Source organism: Ranitomeya variabilis, chromosome 2 (assembly GCF_051348905.1).
Source record: "Ranitomeya variabilis isolate aRanVar5 chromosome 2, aRanVar5.hap1, whole genome shotgun sequence".
Classification (NCBI taxonomy): Eukaryota; Metazoa; Chordata; class Amphibia; order Anura; family Dendrobatidae; genus Ranitomeya; species Ranitomeya variabilis.
Genome location: NC_135233.1, coordinates 500,484,567 through 500,508,323, shown reverse-complemented (window position 1 = coordinate 500,508,323; position 23,757 = coordinate 500,484,567). Strand labels below are relative to the sequence as shown.

Sequence of the window (23,757 nt, the reverse complement as noted above, 5' to 3'; positions counted from 1 at the left end):
GGCCGTGGCATGCGATAAGGGATCAGCTGACGCCGCACAGTCTGCAGCGGGTGTAAGGACCCGAGTGCGAGAGGCGAACATATGTGCTGCGCCAGGCCATGAATCCCAGCCCCGCAGTGTTTTAACAATGTTAAGACACCGCGGGGCTGGGATTCATGGTCATCGCGAACCGCAGCGGCCGACATTAAATGAGGTCAGAAGATGGGCAGCGCTAACAGCGCTAGGCCAGGGGATAACACGACAGCGCAAACTCCTGTACAGCAAATAACAACGCTCAGGAGGCTGCACCCAGCACCAAGGTGGGATTCTTGACATCTGTGCTGCGTCTCATTACAAAGGGAACTCGCGCCTCCAACACAGTTTGACTGTATAAAGGGCTAAATGTTATACGTGTTTCATTCAGCGTGTGCAAGGAGCAAAATTAAAAGAGCAACCTTTGACTTGTGCAGCACTACTGCTGCATAAGCTGTGGCTCTTCTACTTTGTAACCCCTGAGGGGGGGGTTAAAGGTTACCTTTGAAATTGGTTCAAGTAGGCTTCGGCCTACACTCTGCTCCCCCTGCAGAGCCCGGGCTCCAACACCGCCAGTTGGGGCCCGGTACTGCTAGCTGCACAGAGCGAAACACCAGCCAATGTGTCAGTGGGGTTCAGCACCGCCAGCTGTTCCCCTGCTGTGCAGCCGGCAACGTGTCCTGCAACAGCCACGCAGGCACAACAGACCCAAAGCTGCCGCCAGTGCAGGCTTCGGCCTACACTCTGCTCCATCTCCTCCTCCTGCTGACCCCGGGCTCTAACACCGCCAGTTGGGGCCCGGTACTGCTAGCTGCACAGAGAAAAACACCAGCCAATGTGTCAGTGGGGTTCAGCACCGCCAGCTGTTCCCCTGCTGTGCAGCCGGCATCGTGTCCTGCAAAAGCCACGCAGACACAAGAACTGAAATTGAAGGGAACCTGTCCCCCCTCCCCCAGGCGTTTGTACGTTTTTAAGGCCACCTTGTACAGCGGTAATGCTGCATGTGTGCAAGGTGGCTCATAAACGTATTCTCCTCGCACATGTGGAACTGAAAACACGTCTGAAATGTGTCCTCTGTGTGACCATTTAACCGTCCCGGGGGTGTGACTTTCCTTTGTAATGACACGCTGCAACCCCCTTGGTAGCGCTGCCCGTCTTCTGGCATCATTGTTTGGCTGCCTGCGCCTCTGCGGCCGCCCTGACCCACACAACGCCCCTCGGTGTCTTATTTCTTGGGACTGCGAGGGTGTGATTGATGGGCATGAGCAGTGCATCAGTTCGCCTGTCCCTCATCTCCTTCCGCCTTCTTCAGACTGTGCGGCTTCATGGCCGTGGCATGCGATAAGGGATCAGCTGACGCCGCACAGTCTGCAGCGGGTGTAAGGACCCGAGTGCGAGAGGCGAACATATGTGCTGCGCCAGGCCATGAATCCCAGCCCCGCAGTGTTTTAACAATGTTAAGACACCGCGGGGCTGGGATTCATGGTCATCGCGAACCGCAGCGGCCGACATTAAATGAGGTCAGAAGATGGGCAGCGCTAACAGCGCTAGGCCAGGGGATAACACGACAGCGCAGACTCCTGTACAGCAAATAACAACGCTCAGGAGGCTGCACCCAGCACCAAGGTGGGATTCTTGACATCTGTGCTGCGTCTCATTACAAAGGGAACTCGCGCCTCCAACACAGTTTGACTGTATAAAGGGCTAAATGTTATACGTGTTTCATTCAGCGTGTGCAAGGAGCAAAATTAAAAGAGCAACCTTTGACTTGTGCAGCACTACTGCTGCATAAGCTGTGGCTCTTCTACTTTGTAACCCCTGAGGGGGGGGTTAAAGGTTACCTTTGAAATTGGTTCAAGTAGGCTTCGGCCTACACTCTGCTCCCCCTGCAGAGCCCGGGCTCCAACACCGCCAGTTGGGGCCCGGTACTGCTAGCTGCACAGAGCCAAACACCAGCCAATGTGTCAGTGGGGTTCAGCACCGCCAGCTGTTCCCCTGCTGTGCAGCCGGCAACGTGTCCTGCAACAGCCACGCAGGCACAACAGACCCAAAGCTGCCGCCAGTGCAGGCTTCGGCCTACACTCTGCTCCATCTCCTCCTCCTGCTGACCCCGGGCTCTAACACCGCCAGTTGGGGCCCGGTACTGCTAGCTGCACAGAGAAAAACACCAGCCAATGTGTCAGTGGGGTTCAGCACCGCCAGCTGTTCCCCTGCTGTGCAGCCGGCATCGTGTCCTGCAAAAGCCACGCAGACACAAGAACTGAAATTGAAGGGAACCTGTCCCCCCTCCCCCAGGCGTTTGTACGTTTTTAAGGCCACCTTGTACAGCGGTAATGCTGCATGTGTGCAAGGTGGCTCATAAACGTATTCTCCTCGCACATGTGGAACTGAAAACACGTCTGAAATGTGTCCTCTGTGTGACCATTTAACCGTCCCGGGGGTGTGACTTTCCTTTGTAATGACACGCTGCAACCCCCTTGGTAGCGCTGCCCGTCTTCTGGCATCATTGTTTGGCTGCCTGCGCCTCTGCGGCCGCCCTGACCCACACAACGCCCCTCGGTGTCTTATTTCTTGGGACTGCGAGGGTGTGATTGATGGGCATGAGCAGTGCATCAGTTCGCCTGTCCCTCATCTCCTTCCGCCTTCTTCAGACTGTGCGGCTTCATGGCCGTGGCATGCGATAAGGGATCAGCTGACGCCGCACAGTCTGCAGCGGGTGTAAGGACCCGAGTGCGAGAGGCGAACATATGTGCTGCGCCAGGCCATGAATCCCAGCCCCGCAGTGTTTTAACAATGTTAAGACACCGCGGGGCTGGGATTCATGGTCATCGCGAACCGCAGCGGCCGACATTAAATGAGGTCAGAAGATGGGCAGCGCTAACAGCGCTAGGCCAGGGGATAACACGACAGCGCAGACTCTTGTACAGCAAATAACAACGCTCAGGAGGCTGCACCCAGCACCAAGGTGGGATTCTTGACATCTGTGCTGCGTCTCATTACAAAGGGAACTCGCGCCTCCAACACAGTTTGACTGTATAAAGGGCTAAATGTTATACGTGTTTCATTCAGCGTGTGCAAGGAGCAAAATTAAAAGAGCAACCTTTGACTTGTGCAGCACTACTGCTGCATAAGCTGTGGCTCTTCTACTTTGTAACCCCTGAGGGGGGGGTTAAAGGTTACCTTTGAAATTGGTTCAAGTAGGCTTCGGCCTACACTCTGCTCCCCCTGCAGAGCCCGGGCTCCAACACCGCCAGTTGGGGCCCTGTACTGCTAGCTGCACAGAGCCAAACACCAGCCAATGTGTCAGTGGGGTTCAGCAGCGCCAGCTGTTCCCCTGCTGTGCAGCCGGCAACGTGTCCTGCAACAGCCACGCAGGCACAACAGACCCAAAGCTGCCGCCAGTGCAGGCTTCGGCCTACACTCTGCTCCATCTCCTCCTCCTGCTGACCCCGGGCTCTAACACCGCCAGTTGGGGCCCGGTACTGCTAGCTGCACAGAGAAAAACACCAGCCAATGTGTCAGTGGGGTTCAGCACCGCCAGCTGTTCCCCTGCTGTGCAGCCGGCATCGTGTCCTGCAAAAGCCACGCAGACACAAGAACTGAAATTGAAGGGAACCTGTCCCCCCTCCCCCAGGCGTTTGTACGTTTTTAAGGCCACCTTGTACAGCGGTAATGCTGCATGTGTGCAAGGTGGCTCATAAACGTATTCTCCTCGCACATGTGGAACTGAAAACACGTCTGAAATGTGTCCTCTGTGTGACCATTTAACCGTCCCGGGGGTGTGACTTTCCTTTGTAATGACACGCTGCAACCCCCTTGGTAGCGCTGCCCGTCTTCTGGCATCATTGTTTGGCTGCCTGCGCCTCTGCGGCCGCCCTGACCCACACAACGCCCCTCGGTGTCTTATTTCTTGGGACTGCGAGGGTGTGATTGATGGGCATGAGCAGTGCATCAGTTCGCCTGTCCCTCATCTCCTTCCGCCTTCTTCAGACTGTGCGGCTTCATGGCCGTGGCATGCGATAAGGGATCAGCTGACGCCGCACAGTCTGCAGCGGGTGTAAGGACCCGAGTGCGAGAGGCGAACATATGTGCTGCGCCAGGCCATGAATCCCAGCCCCGCAGTGTTTTAACAATGTTAAGACACCGCGGGGCTGGGATTCATGGTCATCGCGAACCGCAGCGGCCGACATTAAATGAGGTCAGAAGATGGGCAGCGCTAACAGCGCTAGGCCAGGGGATAACACGACAGCGCAGACTCCTGTACAGCAAATAACAACGCTCAGGAGGCTGCACCCAGCACCAAGGTGGGATTCTTGACATCTGTGCTGCGTCTCATTACAAAGGGAACTCGCGCCTCCAACACAGTTTGACTGTATAAAGGGCTAAATGTTATACGTGTTTCATTCAGCGTGTGCAAGGAGCAAAATTAAAAGAGCAACCTTTGACTTGTGCAGCACTACTGCTGCATAAGCTGTGGCTCTTCTACTTTGTAACCCCTGAGGGGGGGTTAAAGGTTACCTTTGAAATTGGTTCAAGTAGGCTTCGGCCTACACTCTGCTCCCCCTGCAGAGCCCGGGCTCCAACACCGCCAGTTGGGGCCCGGTACTGCTAGCTGCACAGAGCCAAACACCAGCCAATGTGTCAGTGGGGTTCAGCACCGCCAGCTGTTCCCCTGCTGTGCAGCCGGCAACGTGTCCTGCAACAGCCACGCAGGCACAACAGACCCAAAGCTGCCGCCAGTGCAGGCTTCGGCCTACACTCTGCTCCATCTCCTCCTCCTGCTGACCCCGGGCTCTAACACCGCCAGTTGGGGCCCGGTACTGCTAGCTGCACAGAGAAAAACACCAGCCAATGTGTCAGTGGGGTTCAGCACCGCCAGCTGTTCCCCTGCTGTGCAGCCGGCATCGTGTCCTGCAAAAGCCACGCAGACACAAGAACTGAAATTGAAGGGAACCTGTCCCCCCTCCCCCAGGCGTTTGTACGTTTTTAAGGCCACCTTGTACAGCGGTAATGCTGCATGTGTGCAAGGTGGCTCATAAACGTATTCTCCTCGCACATGTGGAACTGAAAACACGTCTGAAATGTGTCCTCTGTGTGACCATTTAACCGTCCCGGGGGTGTGACTTTCCTTTGTAATGACACGCTGCAACCCCCTTGGTAGCGCTGCCCGTCTTCTGGCATCATTGTTTGGCTGCCTGCGCCTCTGCGGCCGCCCTGACCCACACAACGCCCCTCGGTGTCTTATTTCTTGGGACTGCGAGGGTGTGATTGATGGGCATGAGCAGTGCATCAGTTCGCCTGTCCCTCATCTCCTTCCGCCTTCTTCAGACTGTGCGGCTTCATGGCCGTGGCATGCGATAAGGGATCAGCTGACGCCGCACAGTCTGCAGCGGGTGTAAGGACCCGAGTGCGAGAGGCGAACATATGTGCTGCGCCAGGCCATGAATCCCAGCCCCGCAGTGTTTTAACAATGTTAAGACACCGCGGGGCTGGGATTCATGGTCATCGCGAACCGCAGCGGCCGACATTAAATGAGGTCAGAAGATGGGCAGCGCTAACAGCGCTAGGCCAGGGGATAACACGACAGCGCAGACTCCTGTACAGCAAATAACAACGCTCAGGAGGCTGCACCCAGCACCAAGGTGGGATTCTTGACATCTGTGCTGCGTCTCATTACAAAGGGAACTCGCGCCTCCAACACAGTTTGACTGTATAAAGGGCTAAATGTTATACGTGTTTCATTCAGCGTGTGCAAGGAGCAAAATTAAAAGAGCAACCTTTGACTTGTGCAGCACTACTGCTGCATAAGCTGTGGCTCTTCTACTTTGTAACCCCTGAGGGGGGGGTTAAAGGTTACCTTTGAAATTGGTTCAAGTAGGCTTCGGCCTACACTCTGCTCCCCCTGCAGAGCCCGGGCTCCAACACCGCCAGTTGGGGCCCTGTACTGCTAGCTGCACAGAGCCAAACACCAGCCAATGTGTCAGTGGGGTTCAGCAGCGCCAGCTGTTCCCCTGCTGTGCAGCCGGCAACGTGTCCTGCAACAGCCACGCAGGCACAACAGACCCAAAGCTGCCGCCAGTGCAGGCTTCGGCCTACACTCTGCTCCATCTCCTCCTCCTGCTGACCCCGGGCTCTAACACCGCCAGTTGGGGCCCGGTACTGCTAGCTGCACAGAGAAAAACACCAGCCAATGTGTCAGTGGGGTTCAGCACCGCCAGCTGTTCCCCTGCTGTGCAGCCGGCATCGTGTCCTGCAAAAGCCACGCAGACACAAGAACTGAAATTGAAGGGAACCTGTCCCCCCTCCCCCAGGCGTTTGTACGTTTTTAAGGCCACCTTGTACAGCGGTAATGCTGCATGTGTGCAAGGTGGCTCATAAACGTATTCTCCTCGCACATGTGGAACTGAAAACACGTCTGAAATGTGTCCTCTGTGTGACCATTTAACCGTCCCGGGGGTGTGACTTTCCTTTGTAATGACACGCTGCAACCCCCTTGGTAGCGCTGCCCGTCTTCTGGCATCATTGTTTGGCTGCCTGCGCCTCTGCGGCCGCCCTGACCCACACAACGCCCCTCGGTGTCTTATTTCTTGGGACTGCGAGGGTGTGATTGATGGGCATGAGCAGTGCATCAGTTCGCCTGTCCCTCATCTCCTTCCGCCTTCTTCAGACTGTGCGGCTTCATGGCCGTGGCATGCGATAAGGGATCAGCTGACGCCGCACAGTCTGCAGCGGGTGTAAGGACCCGAGTGCGAGAGGCGAACATATGTGCTGCGCCAGGCCATGAATCCCAGCCCCGCAGTGTTTTAACAATGTTAAGACACCGCGGGGCTGGGATTCATGGTCATCGCGAACCGCAGCGGCCGACATTAAATGAGGTCAGAAGATGGGCAGCGCTAACAGCGCTAGGCCAGGGGATAACACGACAGCGCAGACTCCTGTACAGCAAATAACAACGCTCAGGAGGCTGCACCCAGCACCAAGGTGGGATTCTTGACATCTGTGCTGCGTCTCATTACAAAGGGAACTCGCGCCTCCAACACAGTTTGACTGTATAAAGGGCTAAATGTTATACGTGTTTCATTCAGCGTGTGCAAGGAGCAAAATTAAAAGAGCAACCTTTGACTTGTGCAGAACTACTGCTGCATAAGCTGTGGCTCTTCTACTTTGTAACCCCTGAGGGGGGGTTAAAGGTTACCTTTGAAATTGGTTCAAGTAGGCTTCGGCCTACACTCTGCTCCCCCTGCAGAGCCCGGGCTCCAACACCGCCAGTTGGGGCCCGGTACTGCTAGCTGCACAGAGCCAAACACCAGCCAATATGTCAGTGGGGTTCAGCACCGCCAGCTGTTCCCCTGCTGTGCAGCCGGCAACGTGTCCTGCAACAGCCACGCAGGCACAACAGACCCAAAGCTGCCGCCAGTGCAGGCTTCGGCCTACACTCTGCTCCATCTCCTCCTCCTGCTGACCCCGGGCTCTAACACCGCCAGTTGGGGTCCGGTACTGCTAGCTGCACAGAGAAAAACACCAGCCAATGTGTCAGTGGGGTTCAGCACCGCCAGCTGTTCCCCTGCTGTGCAGCCGGCATCGTGTCCTGCAAAAGCCACGCAGACACTTGCTCTTGTACCTTCTGCTCCCCATCCTGGTTCTAGTACCGTCAGCTGGTTCCGGGCAGAGCCTTTGGCTTAGGTGCCTCCCTCTGGGTATCCGAGTTCCACCAACGTCAGGTGGTCCTTGGTAGTGCTTTCAGGCACGGGTACCTCCTGCTTAGTAACCGGGTTCCAGTAACGTCAGCTGGTCTTCGGTAGTTCCATTGGCTCTTGGACCTTCGGCTACCCATCCGGGTTCCAGCACCGTCAGCTGGTTCTCGGCAGTGTCTTTTGCTCTTGTACCTTCTGCTCCCCATCCTGGTTCCAGTACCGTCAGCTGGTTCCGGGCAGAGCCTTTGGCTTAGGTGCCTCCCTCTGGGTATCCGAGTTCCACCAACGTCAGGTGGTCCTTGGTAGTGCTTTCAGGCACGGGTACCTCCTGCTTAGTAACCGGGTTCCAGTAACGTCAGCTGGTCCTCGGTAGTTCCATTGGCTCTTGGACCTTCGGGTAGCCATCCGAGTTCCAGTTCCATCAGCTGGTTCTCGGCATTTTCTCAGCCTTCTTGTACCTTCTGCTACATTTCCAAGTTCAAGAGACTAAACACGATGACCCGGAAGACCACCCCTAAGATGACGACGACACCAGAGACGACAACCACCGTGATGACGACGACCCTGGAGACGATGGCCCCGAAGACCACCCCGATGACGACGACCCCGGAGATGACGACCCTGAAGACCACCCCGATGACGACGACCCCGGAGACGACGACCCTGGAGACGACGACGACCTGGAAGACCGAGAAGCAGAAGAACAAGAGGCTGCAGAACAAAGAGCAGAAGAACATTAAGCATAACACTAAATATCAGAGCAAAAAATATTATCTAAATTATAAGCAGAAGAAGACTAAGCAGTGTATGGGGGTGAGTCCGTTCCTCCTCGTGGTGCCCCTGGATAAAGCCTGATGCTGCAGGCCAAACTGAACGCGGACAAATGTAACTCTTTTGTGACAGGCAGAACGGAAGGTGTAATCTTCAAACTTTTATAGCTAACAACTACGGGAATGCCTGTCACAAATAAGAATATGATGAAGAAGTAGAATATGATGAAGATAATAGTAAAATAAAAAGAATATGAACAATGTAAGAAAAAAAATAATAGGTAGAAGATGAAGAAGAAGATGAATAAGGTGAAGAAGTTGATGTCAAAGAAGCTGATGATGAGGATAATGAAGAAGAAAGTGTGGGAGAAGTAAAAAAGAAGGTGAAGGGCGTGGAAGTAGTGAAACATCAATATCTGACAAAATAAAAAAAAATTAACATAGTCAAAATCTGTCTACCGCCGAACGTCATAAAAAAAAAAAAACCTGCTATTCTATTACATTGGGCTAAACTTCTGTGCCTTTAATGTCTCCGCCACGTCCCCCAATACATCCTACATTATTCTTAGTTGTTTTCCTTCATGTAGAATGAACCTACAAGGAAAGAAAGGGTTTATTTTAATTCCGATATTTTCGTCTCATTGACTTGCATTGGGATCGGGTATCGGTATCGGATTAGATCCGATATTTTGACGGTATCGGCCGATACTTTCCGATACCGATACTTTCCGATATCGGAAAGTATCGCTCAACACTAGTGTTCACTGATGGGTTTAACTAGTAGGTCAGTTCTGGTCGTTCTGGATGTGGCGATACCAAAAGTGTAGATTTTTGTGTCTTTATTTTTTTTCATAAAAATATTCATTTTTAAGTGCAAAACATATTTTTTTGTTTTAATTATTATTTTGTGTTTTTACTTATTTTTACTTTTATTCTTAGTCTCTCTCTGGAACTTTCAATTTTTCCACTCTGATCGCTTATAAAGCATAGCAATGCATGGGCATTACTATGCTTTATAAACTGTCAGTGCTTCACTGACCTTTTAAGCTTTATACACCATGCTCTGAGCATGGTGTAGCAAGCTTGCTAACTCTGGTTACCTGGAAATGGTCATGATGATATCTGGTCACCATTGCAATGACTGGGCCCTAGTGATGATGTTGTGAGGGTGCTTATCAGAGAGCAATTGCTATAGATCTCAGTATTTAGGTGACTAAAATGCTGGAGGCGGAGTGGGCACTGCTCCTGGCAGTGAGCGCTGGGTGTCAGCTTTCATATCAGCTGAACACATGGTGGCAATGGCATGCGCACAGCTCCTGCGCTTGCAAAATCACCATGGCGTATCCATACTTCCAAGCCTGGTAAGTAGGGATGGGCGAACCTGAACTGTAAAGTTTGGGACCCGTAACGAACACATAGTGTTTGTTCACAAGGTCCCAAACACGTGTTTCCATGGGAAACCCGTGTTACAGTTCGGGTCCAGTTCGGGTCCTGAGAAAGGAAGAATAAAATTAATTAAAAAATTATAAATATTATACTTACCTGTCCAGCGACACGTCCTCCCATCCCGCTGTCTCCCAGTCGCATCTGCTTCCGGGCCCGCTTATTACCTTCCAGCGGTATTCACTGCACTCGGCAGTCTTCGGTTATTCCCAGAAGTGTTCGTGCAGTGACATCACCAAAAGAACACTGCCGGAAAAAGCCGAAGACTGCCGAGTGCAGTGAATACCGCCGGAAGGTAATGAGCAGCCCCAGAAGCATATGCGGCCGGGAGACAGCGGGAAAGGGGGACGCGTCGCTGGACAGGTAAGTATAAATATAATGTTTATTATTAATTTTATTCTTTCTCTTACAGCCCCCTGCCCCATCCCATATCTATAAGGTCCAAGTTCGGGGTTCGGACGCAAGTTCGCGTCATCTTCGGCCCCCGAACTCGAACTTTACAAAAAAACTCGGGAAAACCTGCTGATCCTGAACATCAGGGTGTTCGCTCATCACTACAGGTAAGTACTTACCAACCTGGATGTATGGATATGTCCAAGATTGTGCAGGAGTTAAGGTTAGAAAAGGTTAAGACAAAGACAACATGAATCTCACACAAACGTAGAAGCACATACACACTCCATTTTAAGTACTACTCTAGCATTTTTGCTTATTTAAATTCCCCATATGATAGCTATCAGTAAATGGATGTACAAGGTATGAATTAAAATCCCCACTGATCGCTGTCTAAAGCCATTTACAATGTTGCTCTGGACCTTTTATGGATCATGTGACCAAAGCTCATTCTTGCCAACTCACAGAGCTGATAGTTTCTTCCTTTATTAATATAAGTCTAAGATCACCTTGCATTGAATCTCATATAATTATATTGAGAAAGTGACCTGAGCGTGACAGCTTCATGTGTTTTTGTGAGACTTTCAAACGCAAGTAGGGAGTGAACCCCGGCCAGTTTGTGCATTGCAGTACAATCTCCGACCGATTTGCACGGTTGTCTGAATGTTGTGAACTCCGTTTTCAGGCTCCCTCTTGTGGTCACAGATGGTATTGTGTGACTTTGGTTTTTTGGCTCCCCCTGGTGGTTTGGTTTATTATCCTGCGGGTCTGCTGGATCAGCTGCCTCGTTATTCACCAGGGAGGCTCCTATTTAGCCCTGCTTCATTTCCACTTGTTGCTGGCTGTCAAGGTATTCAGTGCTATTCTGATTACTCCTGATTATCTCGTGTTCTGCCTCTTCAGGATAAGCTAAGTTCTATTTGAATATTTTTTGCTCATCTGCCTGCAATATGATTTCTGTGTATGATGAGTCTAGTCCAGCTTGCTAACATGTGATTTCTTTTTGCTGGTAAGCTCTGGGGTACGGAGTTGCTTCCCCCGCACCGTTAGTTGGTGCGGGGGCTCGAGCAATCTCTGCGTGGATATTTTGAATAGGGTTTTTCATTGACCGCACAGTTCTCTTCCTATTTTCTGCTATCTAGTATTAGCGGGCCTCATTTGCTAAATATGATTTCATCTCTGCGTTTGTGCTTTCCCCTTAACTCACCTTTAATATTTGTGGGGGGCTATTCTATATCTTTGGGGTCTTCCACTGAGGCAAGTGAGGACTTACTTTCTCTCTAGGAATAGTCAGTTTCTCAGGCCGTGATGAGATGTCTAGGATTTTTTAGGTAACGTTCCACGGCTGCCTATAGTTGTTTGCGGATAGGATCAGGTTGTGGTCAATCTAGTTACCACTTCCCCAGAGCTAGTAGTCTGTTCAGTTACTTAGCTAGTCCGACCTGCGATCCTTGCCACTAGGATCATAACAGTACAGCCGACCCTCAAGATTGGGCCTTCGCATTGGCGCCAGGGGATCCTGCATTGCTCAGTGTGGATGCGTTTTTTCTGGCCCTTGGATTGCTCTATGAGGAACCTAATCTTGAGAACCAGGCTGAAAAAGCGTTGTTGGCCCTCTCTCAGGGGCAAGATGATGCAGAGGTGTACTGCCAGAAATTTCGGAAATGGTCGGTGCTTACTCAATGGAATGAGTGTGCCCTGGCTGCAAATTTCAGAAAAGGTCTTTCTGAAGCCATTAAGAATGTCATGGTGGGGTTCCCTACGCCTGCAGGTCTGAATGAGTCAATGACTCTGGCCATTCAGATTGATCGGCGTTTGCGGGAGCGCAAACCTGCGCACCATTTGGCGGTATCTTCTGAACAGACACCTGAGTCTATGCAATGTGATAGAATTCTGACCAGAAGTGAACGGCAAAATTATAGACGGCAAAATGGGTTGTGCTTTTACTGTGGTGACTCAGCTCATGTTATCTCAGCATGCTCTAAGCGCACAAAAAAGATTGACAAATCTGTCACCATCGGTACTTTACAGCCTAAGTTTATTTTGTCTGTTACCCTGATTTGTTCCCTGTCATCTTACCCGGTTATGGCTTTTGTGGATTCAGGTGCTGCCCTGAGTCTGATGGATTTGTCATTTGCCAGGCGCTGTGGTTTTGTTTTGGAGCCTTTAAAATTCCCTATTCCACTAAGGGGAATTGATGCTACACCATTGGCTACGAATAAACCTCAGTACTGGACACAAGTGACCATGTTCATGACTCCTGTTCATCAGGAGGTGATTCGCTTTCTTGTATTGCATAATTTGCATGATGTTGTCGTGTTGGGCCTGCCATGGTTGCAGACTCATAATCCAGTCCTGGATTGGAAAGCAATGTCTTTTTGGAGTCCAGAAGGTCTCTTTTTTGGGTTTCATTTTTTTTCCTTCTGCTATTGAGATGGACCCAGTCAAGGTTCAGGCTATTCATGACTCGACTCAGCCTACATCTGTTAAAAGTCTTCAGAAGTTCTTGGGTTTTGCTAATTTTTACCGTCGCTTCATCGCTAATTTTTCTGGTGTTGTTAAGCCATTGACGGATTTGACCAAGAAGGGTTCTGATGTTACTAATTGGTCTCCTGCGGCTGTGGAGGCCTTTCGGGAGCTGAAGCACCGGTTTTCTTCGGCTCCGGTCTTATGTCAGCCAGACGTCTCCCTTCCCTTCCAGGTCGAGGTTGATGCTTCTGAGATTGGAGCGGGGGCTGTTTTGTCGCAGAGAAGCTCTGATGGCTCTGTGATGAAGCCATGTGCTTTCTTTTCAAGAAAGTTTTCGCCTGCCGAGCGGAATTATGATGTTGGTAATCGGGAGTTGTTGGCTATGAAGTGGGCATTTGAAGAGTGGCGACATTGGCTCGAGGGAGCTAAGCATCGTGTGGTGGTCTTGACTGATCACAAGAATTTGATTTCTCTCGAGTCGGCCAAGCGGCTGAATCCTAGACAGGCTCGTTGGTCGTTGTTTTTCTCTCGTTTTGATTTCGTGGTCTCATACCTGCCTGGTTCGAAGAATGTGAAGGCTGATGCTCTTTCTAGGAGTTTTGTGCCTGACTCTCCTGGTGATTCAGAGCCAGCTGGTATCCTCAGAGAAGGGGTGATTTTGTCTGCCATCTCCCCAGATTTGCGACGAGTGCTGCAGGAGTTTCAGGCGGATAGACCTGACCGTTTTCCACCGGAGAGACTGTTTGTCCCGGATAGATGGACCAGCAGAGTTATTTCCGAGGTTCATTCTTCGGTGTTGGCAGGCCATCCTGGGATTTTTGGTACCAGAGATTTGGTGGCTAGGTCCTTCTGGTGGCCTTCTTTGTCGCGGGATGTGCGTTCCTTTGTGCAGTCTTGTGGAATTTGTGCTCGGGCTAAGCCTTGCTGTTCTCATGCCAGTGGCTTGTTGTTGCCTTTGCCTGTCCCGAAGAGGCCTTGGACGCACATTTCCATGGATTTTATTTCAGATCTCCCTGTCTCTCAGAGAATGTCGGTCATTTGGGTGGTGTGTGATCGTTTTTCTAAAATGGTCCATTTGGTGCCCTTGCCTAAGTTGCCTTCCTCCTCCGAGTTGGTTCCTCTGTTTTTTCGAAATGTGGTTCGTTTGCATGGGATCCCTGAAAATATTGTTTCCGACAGAGGATCCCAGTTTGTGTCTAGATTTTGGCGGACCTTTTGTGCTAAGATGGGCATTAATTTGTCTTTTTCGTCGGCCTTCCATCCTCAGACGAATGGCCAAACCGAGCGCACTAATCAGGCTTTGGAAACCTATTTAAGATGTTTTGTTTCTGCTGATCAGGACGACTGGGTGACTTTTTTGCCATTGGCCGAGTTTGCCCTTAATAATCGGGCTAGTTCTGCTACTTTGGTTTCGCCTTTTTTTTGTAATTCAGGGTTTCATCCTCGTTTTTCCTCGGGTCAGGTGGAGTCTTCTGACTGTCCTGGAATGGATGTTGTGGTGGATAGGTTGCATCAGATTTGGAATCATGTGGTGGACAATTTGAAGCTGTCACAAGAGAAGGCTCAGCGCTTTGCCAACCGCCGTCGCTGTGTGGGTCCCCGACTTCGCGTTGGGGATTTGGTGTGGTTGTCTTCTCGCTTTGTTCCTATGAAGGTCTCCTCTCCTAAGTTTAAGCCTCGGTTTATCGGTCCTTATAAAATTTTGGAAGTCCTTAACCCTGTGTCATTTCGTTTGGACCTCCCGGCATCGTTTGCTATTCATAATGTGTTCCATCGGTCGTTGTTGCGGAGGTATGTGGTGCCTGTGGTTCCTTCGGTTGAACCTCCTGCCCCTGTGCTGGTTGAGGGAGAATTGGAATACGTGGTGGAGAGGATCTTGGATTCTCGTATTTCTAGACGGAGGCTTCAGTATTTGGTTAAGTGGAAAGGCTATGGTCAGGAGGATAATTCCTGGGTTGTCGCCTCTGATGTTCATGCGGCCGATTTGGTTCGTGCCTTCCATGTGGCTCACCCTGATCGCCCTGGGGGTTTTGATGAGGGTTCGGTGACCCCTCCTCAAGGGGGGGGTACTGTTGTGAACTCCGTTTTCAGGCTCCCTCTTGTGGTCACAGATGGTATTGTGTGACTTTGGTTTTTTGGCTCCCCCTGGTGGTTTGGTTTATTATCCTGCGGGTCTGCTGGATCAGCTGCCTCGTTATTCACCAGGGAGGCTCCTATTTAGCCCTGCTTCATTTCCACTTGTTGCCGGCTGTCAAGGTATTCAGTGCTATTCTGATTACTCCTGATTATCTCGTGTTCTGCCTCTTCAGGATAAGCTAAGTTCTGTTTGAATATTTTTTGCTCATCTGCCTGCAATATGATTTCTGTGTATGATGAGTCTAGTCCAGCTTGCTAACATGTGATTTATTTTTGCTGGTAAGCTCTGGGGTACGGAGTTGCTTCCCCCGCACCGTTAGTTGGTGCGGGGGCTCGAGCAATCTCTGCGTGGATATTTTGAATAGGGTTTTTCATTGACCGCACAGTTCTCTTCCTATTTTCTGCTATCTAGTATTAGCGGGCCTCATTTGCTAAATATGATTTCATCTCTATGCTTTCCCCTTAACTCACCGTTAATATTTGTGGGGGGCTATTCTATATCTTTGGGGTCTTCCACTGAGGCAAGTGAGGACTTACTTTCTCTCTAGGAATAGTCAGTTTCTCAGGCCGTGATGATACGTCTAGGATTTTTTAGGTAACGTTCCACGGCTGCCTATAGTTGTTTGCGGATAGGATCAGGTTGCGGTCAATCTAGTTACCACTTCCCCAGAGCTAGTAGTCTGTTCAGTTACTTAGCTAGTCCGACCTGCGATCCTTGCCACTAGGATCATAACACTGAATAAGCCTTAAGAAGGTTGTTCGTGAGCTTATTGCTTATAGTAAATTAGCTGTGGGGCAGCAAAGTGTCAATAAACTAACCTTGCTCAGTAGCCCTATCCTATTCATGTCCACCAATGGTGGCCAGCTCTAACTTAACAATGATGTACCAAATGATACTAATCTTCACAGCATATGAAATCTAAGAAAATATTGTTTGGAATGGAAGATTTAGTGTTGCCATATGATGCAATCTATATGTAGAAATTACAAGCATCTGGAATAGGATACAACAGATAATGTATTGTATGAATGATTTCCTTACACAAATGACGATGATATTTGCACCACAGAAGCTTTAACTGAAAGGGGAATTTATCTCTTTCATAATTTATTTGATGGGCGTAAAGTTTAGTATATGGACCGCCAAGCTAAAGCCAATCTCATAAAGGAGATAAATGCTTGAAAAACATTTGTTGGTAATGAGAACAAGATCTTTTATTCCTCTAAATATCTAAAGCTTTCTATAAATGTTACATTTCCCATTACCCTGCAGCTTTCTGTTTTTACACATAAAGCCTTAACATTAGAACACAAATATGCTTTTATGTCACTTCAAACCCTTTCTACTTCACTGTAACACCTAACAAAGACTCGGAAACCAAACATGCAGCTCACAAACAGGAAAAAGAAAAATAGTTGGAAAAAAGTAATTGGAGGGTCACATGATGCAAACACTTACAGTGGCCTGCTGCTTCTCAGCTTTTTCAGATGCCTCATTAAGTTGTTTTGTGAATGTTTCCTGCAGGGATTTCATCTCTTCCCTATTTTATTAAAAAAGAAAGCACACAGAAAGACACATTTAGAAAATTGAGTTTTCTCTTATTTGTATTATATTTTTGTAGATTTTTCAATTAAAAAAATAAAAATGGAAAAAAAGCTATTAGTGTACAAAAAACCATACATTAAGATCTACTTCAAAAGACATACTGATAGAGAATTTAAATGGTGAGCCCCATCGGGGACAGCAATGATAATATGTGCAAACCTGCAAAGCGCTGCGGAATATGTTAGCGCTATATAAAAAAAAAATAAAGAAAAAATAAAGATTACTGAAGCTTTAAACTTTTTTTGAATTTTCTATTTGTTTAGAATTGAGCACATTTCAAATACTTTTTTGTTTAAGAAGGAAGCAAAATGAACCATATTTTTTACCTTTTCTTCTGGAAAATTTCCTCTTAAAGTTTGTCAGTTAGATGATGGAAACATAACCAGCCTTTAAATTTCTATTGAATTGTTCCATAATATATCTAATTGTATTTATTAGAGATTATCGAATTGATCTGATGAAAGTCAAATTTGAGTTAAATTTCGTGAAATTTGCAGTTTGCAATTACTTTGAAGAATTTGCAACTCAATTTTTGCAAAAAAAATGTAAAAAAGCTTGAAGCCATTTCACATATTACTGAAGACAGATTGTGCTCATGTTACATCGGGCACGGTCTTTCACATAATCCTTTGCAGTTATCGCATAATATGGTGTAGTCCAGCCAATCTGAAAGGTCTATAACAGCCACTATAAAAGATGTGGGCAGGAAAATCAGCTGTTATTTTAGGATTTTACAGCTGGGTATATGAATTTAAAGTGCACAGCTCATCATTAAAGGTAGGGGTAGAAAGGCCTAAATGTGCTACTTTAGTGCTATAGAGCATAGAAGATTGGAGTATTTTTCTCAGTCTGTGAAAAATAATGCGCAGATTTAAGTGATAAAGAGATACTGGACCTGAAAGGCTGTGACATACTGCGCCGTAAAACCATCATTTTTTTCATTCTTGATGCACTAGAAAAAAGGCAGTATAAGTTTCTTAGTGCTAATTTTCAGACTGAATAAAAGGACTGAAACCAAGGCTTCTCTATCAGAGAAAGTAAGTTCATGATTGTGAGGCAGATTCAAACCAAAAGCTATATCAATTTTTCTACAGGCAGGGTGTGGGGTTTTTTGTTTTTAAGACAAAATAAAAACTCAAATTTCCAAAAATATAAAAGCAGCTGAATAGTTCATAAAAATTCTAATATTTTACATTTTAGGTATGCTAACCTGTAGTGTTTTGACAGACCACAGAGCATAATAAGGGACATTAAGTCACTCTCCATAAATTTAATTTTCTGGGGAAATCTGTCAATAAGCCAATTGTGAATTTTGCCTGATCTGCTCATCTTTATTTTCCAATAGACCCCTCTATGTTCCCCACAGATCCAACGCACACCTTCCACTGCCAGTGATAGGGCTACAATAACTAATAATTTGCCATGAATGGATAAATGTTTATTTTCATTCACCTATGACTGATGCCAATTATATAGATCAGCAACAACATCTGCTTGCCCATCTGTTGTGTGTCTTCTACACCTTTCTGCTGCTACCTATGCCAATGGCGTATGATTGGATGGGCACCAAGCCCATGTCCATAATGACATCTATTCTATAGTGTGCTACTGCTGCTGGGCTGCCATTGCTGGCCCTACACTGCCAGACATCTCCTTGCCTGCTTAGTCATAATTTTATACCGTACAGAATCTGTTACTGCAACTGCACAACCATACTAATGCCACATCCATTGGCTGTCACTGTGTGCTATAGTGCTATATTGTACTGTTCCTGGGGCTGCCAGACATCTTCTTGCCTGATCCGTCATATGTATATACAGTGTGGCATCAGTCACTGCCACTGTCGAAAACCTCATACAAATCTGTACTCTTCCAATGTGTTGCATAGGTATACTACACTGCTTATGGGAATCAGTTATAAACAGTTACCAAAATCATAAACAGTTACCAAAATAGTGATTATTTTATTCACCACTTGTTGGCAAGCAATTGTATTTTTGGTTTGAAAATGGCTAGCTTGTTACTGCTCCCTAAGTAAAGTAAGTAAGTAAAATAAGTAAATTATTGTTTAATCATTTTGAGATTAGAAAATCTGTTGTGAATCCCCCCCAAAATAGATCATTTTTTCAGTCCTCGTTGAGAAGCCATTAGTACTTCATTTTAAAAACAGCTAAATTATAACTTCTCCTTATATAAAGGGATATTGGGATGGCTTCTGAAATGTTTATTGCTTTTTCATTAGCAAAAAACAATTTTATTAAACTCCCAAAAAGGCATAAGTCATAAGTTTCATTGGTATGCATCACCTGTGTATAAACACCACCAAGGCAGGCATTTATTCCCAAAAAGGGATAATTTTAAGACTGTTTTTTCAAATTTATAAAGCCTAAAAAGTCTATTGCTGCTCTGTGTTGTTATACAGTTAGGTCCATATATATTTGGACAGAGACAACATTATTCTAATTTTGGTTATAGACATTACCACAATAAATTTTAAACAAAACGATTCAGATGCAGTTGAAGTTCAGACTTTCAGCTTTCATTTGAGGGTATCCACATTAAAATTGGATGAAGCTCCTTAATATGTGCCACCCTGTTTTTAAAGGGACCAAAAGTAATTGGGCAGATTAAATAATTGTAAATAAAATGTTCATTTCTAGTACTTGGTTGAAAATCCTTTGTTGGCAATGATTGCCTGAAGTCTTGAACTCATGGACATCACCAGACGCTGTGTTTCCTCCTTTTTGATGCTCTGCCAGGCCTTCACTGCAGTGGTTTTCAGTTGCTGTTTGTTTATGGGCCTTTCTGTCTGAAGTTTAGTCTATAACAAGTGAAATGCATGCTCAATTGGGGTCAGATCAGGTGACTGACTTGGCCATTCAAGAATATTCCACTTCTTTGCTTTAATAAACTCCTGAGTTGCTTTGGCTTTATGTTTTGGGTCATTGTCCATCTGTAGTATGAAACGACAACCAATCAGTTTGGCTGCATTTGGCTGGATCTGAGCACACAGTGTGGCTCTGAATACCTCAGAATTCATTCGGCTGCTTCTGTCCTGTGTCACATCATCAATAAACACTAGTGACCCAGTGCCACTGGCAGCCATGCATGCCCAAGCCATCACATTGCCTCTGCAGTGTTTTACAGATGACGTGGTATGCTTTGGATCATGAGCTGTACCACGCCTTCGCCATACTTTTCTCTTTCCATCATTCTGGTAGAGGTTGATCTTGGTTTCATCTGTCCAAAGAATGTTCTTCCAGAACTGTGCTGGCTTTTTTAGATGTTTTTTAGCAAAGTCCAGTATAGCCTTTTTCTTCTTGATGCTTATGAGTGGCTTGCACCGTGCAGTGAACCCTCTGTATTTACTTTCATGCAGTCTTGGTTGGCTGTTGTGAAGAGGTTTCTCTTCACCATGGAGATTATTCTGCGATCATCCACCGCTGTTGTCTTCCGTGGGCGCCCAGGTCTTTTTGCATTGATGAGTTCACCAGTGCTTTCTTTCTTTCTCAGGATGTACCAAACTGTAGATTTTGCCACTCCTAATATTGTAGCAATTTTTCAGATGGGTTTTTTTCTGTTTTCGCAGCTTAAGGATGGCTTGTTTCACCTGCATGGAGAGCTCCTTTGACCGCATGTTTACTTCACAGCAAAACCTTCCAAATGCAAGCACCACATCTCAAATCAACTCCAGGCCTTTTATCTGCTTAATTCAGAATGACATAATGAAGGGATTGCCCACAACTGTCCATGAAATAGCCTTGGAGTCAATTGTCCAATTACTTTTGGTCCCTTTAAAAACAGGGTGGCACATGTTAAGGAGCGGAAGCTCCTAAACCCTTCATCCAATTTTAATGTGGATACCCTCAAATGAAAGCTGAAAGTCTGAACTTCAACTGCATCAGAATTGTTTTGTTTAAAATTCATTGTGGTAATGTCTATAACCAAAATTAGAAAAAGGTTGTCTCTGTCCAAATATATATGGACCTAACTGTATATGCTACTGTTTACTACTGGTTACTATCCGTTTTCCCTAGCCTGATAGACTGAAGGCATTTTGACATTTCTAAGGCTGTATTTGCATTAAAAAGCTAGAGAAAGGTTTCATAAAAGTCTAAAGATCCTTCTGCGCCATATGCAAAGATGAATACTAAAAATGATGCATGTCCTGTAATCAATTTGACATTGGCTCCTGCTCCCATGTTTCAAAATAAATGATTGATTGTTTGACCATTGAAAGAATAACTAGAAACAGGAGCTCTTACACCAAACTATCAGCTTTATGTATCTATTCCCGATGAGCTCAATATTAACAGAAAATGTGAATGACTGTATCTGACTTCCAAATATTCAATCAGACTGTAAAGCAACAGATACTATTCGCCGGTGAAAAAAAACGCAGTTCTAGTTTTTGTCTTTTTGTCTTAAAGATTAATAATTACCCTTTTATTTAATTTTTATTTAACCCCGTTTGCGTTTTTGATGCAAAATCATTTAACATGCTTGAGATATGAAAGTTTTATGTTGTTTGATAATATACTCTCATTTTGTTCAGTGCTTTTCTCACATAAAAAATGTATTTATTAAATCTTCAATAGGCTCCACTGAAGTAGAAAATAGATTAATTTTACAAATTGAAAAAGTTGGCTGAGTGTTCAGAGCTCAGTATTTCAGTATTGTCAAACTGCACAAAAAATGAACTCACAGAAATTGTAAAGAATTATAGCTGAATGCTATACATTTTCAGTCCACTTTTTAGGGATCGCTGTGTTTTGAAACAAATGTTTTATGATCTTGACATTTTGGTCTCACTGTGCAAAGTACTATACAATTTTTTATTCTTTTTGTGATAATAAAGCATAGTCAGGAGGACCATATTGACTTCCCATGACTAAAGGCGGGTTCATTAGAAAGAAAGTTCATTTAATGTCTTTTCCTAAACTGTATAAAATAATTTTCAGATTCTAATGAACTAAGATGTGAAGGTTATATTTTGTAAAACTGTAACAATTCTGTGAGAAATGTCATAACATAGAATGCTGCTAAAATGTTTCACAAAACAATAGTCATTTGTGTCGAACAACAAAAGTTATAAGATTAAAATTTGAGATTCACAAAACTTGAAGTATTTCAGTGCATTTTCTTAAAAGATCATTTAAAGCACTACTCAAATAGTTTTTTTTTCCAGTGCTGGAGTGGTGCTTTAAATGTAAGTCCCCTACCACCGTTCTTATACTTCCCCTTTTACCAACGCCACTCCGGTCCCACTTTTCACCGAAGACCGACGGAGGCGATGCTGGAAAAGAATGAAGGTGGTGGCAGGTGAACATGAGAGAGGGGGCAAGAGAATTACATTTAAAACACCACTCCAGTAGTGCAATAAAAAAACAAAAACACTGGAGTGATAACAATGATAATGACTTAATGTACAAAAACTAAGAAGTTCATATGCTCTAATTGACTGAGAAAATTTGAAATATCAATAGTCATCCTCACATCATTACAAAATAGTATTACAGTGAGAAAATATTGTAGATCTTGACCGGAGAATGGCTAAAGAGGTAAGGTTGAACTGTGTTATTCTTAAACTGTTGTTACATGATTCCAGCCTGCCAATCAGTGTTCACATTGTACTTTGCTATGTAGGTATATTGAAACATCTAAAATACAGTGACTGCAAAGTCTAAAGTTGTTTCAAACCTGGTAATAAATATATTATAAACAAAATCATCACATTTACAGTAAAATAATGATTTTAAAGTTTCCATTATCTTCCTAAAACAAAATCTTCTTAAAGTATTCTAGTAACGGGAGAAAATCATATTATAGGATTTATTCTGGACAAAGGGACTAATTGCTAGGATCAAAGAACTTGATGTTCAACTGGACAAGGAACAACTTATATGGCAATGATCGAGAGCTGGAAATCTTCTTACAGTGTGATATTTGTAATTTTATGAAGTTCATAACTTGATTTAAATAGGACCTGTCACTATTCCTGACATGAAAATGTGTTTATTCCCCTTAAAAATAATAGTGGCTTCTTTAACTTGAAATCCACATTGTGCTATCCCTCTGGTATTAACTGACATCTAGATTTTGTGTTTTCTGTTTTTAAAGTGGAATGTCCCAGTCTGAGACAGACTGCACTCTGTAACCTCTTATTGGTAACATATAGATGTCCATTTATTCACACATTTTTAAGAGGAATACCAGGCACAAAACACAATTATTTCAAAAGATGCTCTAGAGTACTTAGTTTATAAACAATAAAAGTATTTATCAAAGTCATATTTAAGAAGAGCTGAAAGGATCTCTTGACATTTGACTGAGAATTTGTGGAAAGATATTTAAAATCTTAATATTGACATCATGTACAGTATGGCAACTGGAATAAGATTTGCAGTAAGGTATGTAAAAGTTTATCATTAATTAGAAAAGCAAACATTGCCACACCGTCTCATTCCTGTCATGATCCAGCTCCACCCATGTGTTAGGACTGATGCAAAATCACCAAAAGTCACAAAATTACTTAGCAACTACGCATTGCATAAATATTTTGTGGCTTTTCAAAGTGTTTTATGCCAGTTTAAAACATTTAAATATTGAAGGAGTAATTTTGATTTCTATAAGGCTCTTACTTTATTATGCTGGTCACTACAGGAATACATCATCTACATATCTGCTAGTATGATTATATAATTATTGAGCAATACTATTTAACATTTTGTCAATTGTTCTCTTTCTTAACACCTTGACATTTTTCAAAAAAATTAAACCAATTATAGACCACTAGATGGTGGCCCGATTCTAACGCATCGTGTATTCTAGAATATGCATGTCCACATAGTATATTGCCCAGTGACATAGTATATTGCCCAGTGATGTAGTATATTGCCCAGTTATGTACTATATTGCCCAGTGACGTAGTATATTGCCCAGTGACGTAGTATATTGCCCAGTGACGTAGTATACAGCACAGAGCCATGTAGTATATTGCCCAGCCATGTAGTATATTGCCAAGCCATGTATGTCACAGGTTAAAAATAAAAAATAAACATATACTCACCTTCCAAGGGGCCCCTTGTAGTTCTGTCACCTGTGTTCGTTTCAGGCGGCAGCCTCCGGTCTGAGGGTGTCATGACGTCGTGGTCACATGACCGTGACATCACGGCAGGTCCTTGTCGCACACCAACCTTAGCACCGGAACCTGCCGCATGCATGGACCGGTCAC

At 45.8% G+C, this 23,757-nt stretch overlaps 1 protein-coding gene across 1 annotated transcript in view; it reads right to left on the bottom strand.

Moving 5' to 3' along the window:
• Positions 1-23,757, bottom strand: part of LUZP2 (leucine zipper protein 2) — a 1,211,598-nt gene that overhangs the window by 657,963 nt on the left and 529,878 nt on the right. The window contains exon 4 of the mRNA XM_077288026.1: positions 16,377-16,458. Coding sequence (XP_077144141.1) covers positions 16,377-16,458 — 82 coding nt within the window. The remainder of the gene's footprint in view (positions 1-16,376; positions 16,459-23,757) is intronic.